The sequence below is a fragment of the Sphaeroforma arctica genome, assembly GCF_001186125.1.
Source record: "Sphaeroforma arctica JP610 unplaced genomic scaffold supercont1.395, whole genome shotgun sequence".
In the NCBI taxonomy this organism is placed as follows: Eukaryota; class Ichthyosporea; order Ichthyophonida; genus Sphaeroforma; species Sphaeroforma arctica.
In genome coordinates this window covers 49,746-55,498 of record NW_014040163.1, presented here as the reverse complement: position 1 = coordinate 55,498, position 5,753 = coordinate 49,746, and the positions used below count along the sequence as shown (strand labels likewise).

The 5,753-nt window shown below is 40.3% G+C and overlaps 1 protein-coding gene across 1 annotated transcript in view; it reads right to left on the bottom strand.

Moving 5' to 3' along the window:
* Positions 1–401: 401 nt before the first annotated feature.
* SARC_05875 (methionine synthase) overlaps positions 402–5,753 on the bottom strand; it is a gene marked incomplete at its 5' end in the record, with an annotated part of 14,313 nt that continues 8,961 nt past the window's right edge. The window contains 7 exons of the mRNA XM_014300249.1: positions 402–1,066; positions 1,474–1,730; positions 2,390–2,633; positions 3,415–3,490; positions 3,869–4,152; positions 4,439–4,537; positions 5,424–5,545. Coding sequence (XP_014155724.1) covers positions 941–1,066; positions 1,474–1,730; positions 2,390–2,633; positions 3,415–3,490; positions 3,869–4,152; positions 4,439–4,537; positions 5,424–5,545 — 1,208 coding nt within the window. The 3' untranslated portion in view covers positions 402–940. The remainder of the gene's footprint in view (positions 1,067–1,473; positions 1,731–2,389; positions 2,634–3,414; positions 3,491–3,868; positions 4,153–4,438; positions 4,538–5,423; positions 5,546–5,753) is intronic.

The following is a 5,753-nucleotide window of genomic DNA, read 5'->3' as shown; positions in this document are numbered from 1 at the left end:
TATATATATAATAAATATATGCATGTATATATGTATGTATGAATGGATGTATGTATTTATGTATGTATGTATGTATGTATGAATGTATGTATGTATGTATGTATGTATGTATGTATGTATGTATATATGTATGTATGTATGTATGTATGTATGTATGTATGTATGTATTTATATAAATATAAAAACATGTATATATATAATAATATAATAATATGGATATAGATATATAAATATATATATATAATATATAGTGTATAATATATAATATATAACAAATAATATATTATATAATACACATATGTGTGCTTGTGTGCGTGTGTGCGTATATATATATATATATATATAGACGTTACATTATAGAACGTAAGATTTTTTTTCAATCTTGTCCCTAATCCCAACATTCTCAGTATTTCAAAATATTTTATTATTCCTTGAGAGGACGATAAACTTGTGTTAATATATTTTATCAATGGTATTGCTGATCTATGTGCAGCATAGTGTGTATGCAAGAACAGCTTCCACTTCCTATCACAACCCTTGTCCTCTAAGCTCCAGCTGGGATGGTCACCTCAGCTCTCAATGGGGAGCGTGCCCACACATTCAGCAGGTACTCCTTCTCAACGATACGCACCTGTTACTACCAGTACACACTTTGTGTAACATGTTCTTGTACAACCTACGACACGTCTAATGAACGAGACTATCTAACCCCTAACCAACATACGCAAGCCTCAATAGGCTATGCCAGCCCTATAACATATCCTGACTTTCGGTCGCCACTATTGTACTCTAGTATCTAGCTAATCTCTAGACCGTGTGGGGAGGGTAAGTAAACCTCAACCCAACTGCAAGCTATCCTCAATTCTGGAGACCCATTTTCTCTCAGTTCCCGAATTCAGGAGGCGTCCTTATATCTAGTGTTCCTGAATATATCGGCTGCTTAATCGAGTTCATAGGCCAAATTGGAGTTCATCCATCGTTCGGCTTCGTCGATGGGCATGTTCTTTCGGTTGGCATAGTCGTCAATCTGTTCCTTAGTCATCTTACCTACGGCAAAGTATTCGGACTGCAACGGAAACGGAATCATTTGATACTTAGCAAAGCGACGACAATACTACCTTGGTAATTGGTATAGTTCGGTATCTTTGCAGAAATGCGATCGTATAACAAACGAAGAAGAGGCGTATGAATGGACCCAGTCTGCATACGTTGTGTGATGGCAAACATTGTATACATGCTCCGGGGGGCGATACTTCTGAGTACATGGATGAGTTATATATCTCATTAGGACTCAAACTTTACAGCACAATAGAACTAGCGATGGTGTACGCCGAGTTGTGGCACTACTGAGAACTCGTATAGATATAGATATAGATAGATAGATGGATAGATAGATGTGTGAGTGTGAGTGCGAGTGTGTATGCATATATATATATAAGTTCGACATACACGTACGTGTTCTATGTCACACACCTTCTGGTTACCAAACACCAGCGCAGAGACCGACGCCGCGGGGCTCATAGCCAGCGACTCCGTTAGCTCGATTCCTGTTTCTTTCTCAATGTCTAACCAATCCCATAGCGCCCGTTTCTCCGTATGGTCCGGTTGTGAAGGGTATCCAGGTGCGGGTCTGATACCCGCGTACTTGATCTTGTGCAATTCTTCGGCCGACATGTTCTCCTCGTTGGCGTAGCCCCAGTACTGCTGACGCATCTTCTCGTGCAGGAGCTCTGTGGAGCGGGAAAGGAATGTGATTTTTAACATTTTAACCGCGATTCGGATTCCAGAGTAGATACGAGTTCTAAAAATGGATACAGGAGCATAAAGTATGAAAGGTATTTCCGACGCATACTCCATCGCTTGTGAGGAATGATTGTCGGAAAGCCGTGTGAAGATCAGTGGAGATGTGCTATTGAAGCAGATCAATAGAGGTCACATACTGTCACACATATGAACACAGCATTCAATATTTATAAAACATCGGTACCATATCAACTCTCACTTCAATAAATTATATCCAACAGAGTCTACGTAATGTGGTAAATGTGACAATACAAGATCAAACGTTCACACAAAACACCATACAACTCCACCCAATAATGTGCCACTCACTGTCGCAAAAAAGTAATTGCAAGATCAAAAGTACACGAAACGCCATAGACAACCCCACGCCCCCAACAAAATCCATCCAAAAATAAACCACTCACTGTAGCAAATATATATATAATACAAGGTCACGCATTCATACAATCAGCATTGGCATAATCCATTCCATAAACATACAATATAGTGTATTTGATAACAATAATATAGTTTACATTTGATATCCAAACGATACACTCAGTTTACGACCATACAATAAACTCGGTTTGCATCCATACAAACCTACCTGCGAATGCCTCCGCCAGTCGATCCGCCAGGGCCTTTACCATAATAGAGTTGTAGTCGTCATGGTTATCCACGTACACCTTGGACAATTCCTCAACACCGAACCCACAGCTGACCGCAAACCCTCCCAAATAATCGGGAATGCCCGAATCTTTTGGGGCCACGAAATCGGACAGACAGAAATAGGGATCGGAGCGAGCGTCCTTTTCGGCTTGCTGACGCAGGTTATAGAAGGTATGGCTCACCTGTGGATAGAAGACGACAATGATACGCGTAAGAATAGTTATAACGGAATGGATCCGTACAGTGATAATGACATGGAGAAGTATAGTGCACCAGCATGATTCGGATATTATGAAGAAAATGTTGTTGGATGGAGGTTGGCCACGTATGGATCAAGACAACATGCGGACAACTGACTATAGCGCCATTCAGTCGGGCGTAATTCTACAATCAAGATACACGGTTTCTGAGAATAGGATGAGCATATATACATATATAATATATATATGTGTGTGCGTGCGTGTATGTGTGATAGCTGTTATAGCCGTTTGAGTATAGTGCACCCGTGATGTTTTTAAACGGTCGAAGGGCAAAATATACATAGGCATCCACTCAACTAGTGTTAAAGATTTAACGTTAGCCTTTCTAACCAGGAAATATTTTACCAATTACAACAAACACTTTATCAAACGCTATCTTTCGGCGTATTTGAGTAAGTGTTATTTCAACAAGATCACTGAATGATATAGAACATGTGGTGTGCAGGCCGAGTAATATCACCAGTTACATAGCGCGTTGCGATGTGTTCGCACAAAAAAACAGTTCCTACGATCGCGATCAGCCTTCTTGTCAGACTGAATATCAGTTTTCTCAAGTACTACTGACGTGATTTCTCCAGTTATTTTTGAATTTATCGTTAAAAAAGATAAATTTAACATACCGTTAAAAAAAAGATAAATTTTAGCATACCGTTAAAAAAGATAAATTTAAGCATACTGTTAAAAAAGATAAATTTTAGCATACCGTTGTGCGGGTCTCGTCCGTGTACACCTCGATGTCATCGCCCACGCTGTTGGCCGGGTAGATGCCGCAAATACCACTGCGTATGCATAAACGAACAAAAAGTTCGGTACTGCAGTCAGTTCAGGCGCACGAAAAAGAACAGATTCATAAACTCAACCATGATCGATACGGCAATTACACGGGACGGTTAAAAGCCGCAAATGTCACTGCGTACGTTTATATGAAAGTACAAAGCGTTCGTTCTTTCTAGCACACACGCACAGATAGAGATACATACACACAGAGACAAAGAATATCTTGTAGTCACGAAGTTTTTCATGTCCCACACGCATACATACACACACCACACACATATATATATTTATGCATTTATATACATATACATATATATATACGCGCACACACATATGGAGAGGGAGAGAAACACAGAGAGAGAGATCCGTGGTAGACTTACGCGGCCTTGATCTTCTTGCTGGCAATGAGGTCCTTGAGCATATCCTGTGCTTCATCAAACAGCCGCTTGGCCTCCTCTCCCACAGTCTTGTCTTTGAATATCTTGGGATACCCTCTGTTCGGGTAACGCCCTCGCAGCTGCCACACTTCAAAGAACGGTTTCCAATCAATGTACGGCAGGAGCTCTTCCAGGTCGAAGTCTTTGAACACAACATTGCCCAGTTGGGCCGGTACAGGGGTAGGGTACTGGGTGAAGTCGATCTTGAACGCGTTTTTGCGCGCGACCTGAGATGGGATGTTGGGAGAGGACGAGAGAAATAAACGTTTAGACTCTTGGCCTGAGACAGGGTGCTGGGAGAGCGATAGGGCAATAAACGTTAGAACTGTTGGTTCAGATCCGGAAAGAAGTACTTCCGATGTACGGGTACAGGGGTGAGTACCCACAACTCAGCCAAACCTCTCTACAAAAAACCAGCAGGCTCAAAGGCCATAAGGCTTTATTCCCCGAGCCCCCCTCATCCACGGTCTGTGCTAAAAATAGAACCCTGGCGAGCTAAAAATAGATGCATACCTCCATTTTCACGTAGACACGGTCCTTGAGCGAGTCGTAGTGATCCTCTCGCAGCTCTGCGTACTCTTCTGCGATCTCGGTAATGTATTCGGATTTCACCTGTGCATGATGTGTACAGATACACGTGGTATAAGTAGGCGGTATGCTTGTCTGAATACACACAAGCAAAAAGGAATATATGTACATATGCCAGTATAAATGTACAAATGTATAACATATGTGAGTGTGTGTGTGTTATATATGCAAACATATGTACATATGTACATTAACATATGTATGTGTATATTATATATACAAGTACATATGTACAAATGTATAACATACGTGTGTGTATTATATATGCACGTATAGATGTATAAATATATAACATACGTATGTGTGTATCATATATGCAAGTACATATGTACAAATGTATCACATACGTGTGTGCATAGTTGGTGTACATAGTAAGCATCATATACCTATTACATCAAAAGCCGAAAGCGCTTATGTATCTTTGACGAGTATAGTCTAATGGGCGATGGGCGATACCTAGAAACCGCTCTGCTCAACGAGCCCTATTTAATATACTCCTACACTTCAGAGAACCCAACTAACTGTCAACTGTGATAGTATTTACTTCATAGAAGTGAATCCGTATAACCTATCCACAATACATTGGCATGCCCATAAACACTCTACAAACCCGATATCAACAACAAAAACAGCCGTCAGACATCCTATCCTATTCTAAATACCCTATCCTATTCTAAATACCCTATCCTATTCTAAATATCCTATCCTATTCTAAATATCCTATCCTATTCTTAATATCCTATCCTATTCTAAATATCCTATCCTAATCTGAATACCCTATCCTATTCTAAATATCCTATCCTATTCTTAATATCCTATCCTATTCTTAATATCCTATCCTATTCTAAATATCCTATCCTAATCTGAATACCCTATCTTATTCTAAATATCCTATCCTATCCTTGCTCACCTTTTCGTCCTTGAGTGATCCCACCACCACCACTGACTTCGACGCATCGAGTACGTGGATGACCGGTTCTTTATACCGCGGTGATATCTTGACGGCTGTGTGCATCTTGCTTGTTGTCGCCCCTGCGCAATTAGGAAAGGAGTGTATTTGCCCAATTGAATATACATGAATTAGGAATGGAATTCATTGGTTCAATTGAGTGTACATGAATTGGGAACGAAATGCATTTGTTCATTTGAGCATACATGAATTAAGATAATAAGTATAGTGTAAACCCCAAAATACAAAAACAACCCAGAATGAAAAAAGGAGGGGGGGGGGGGGGGATGG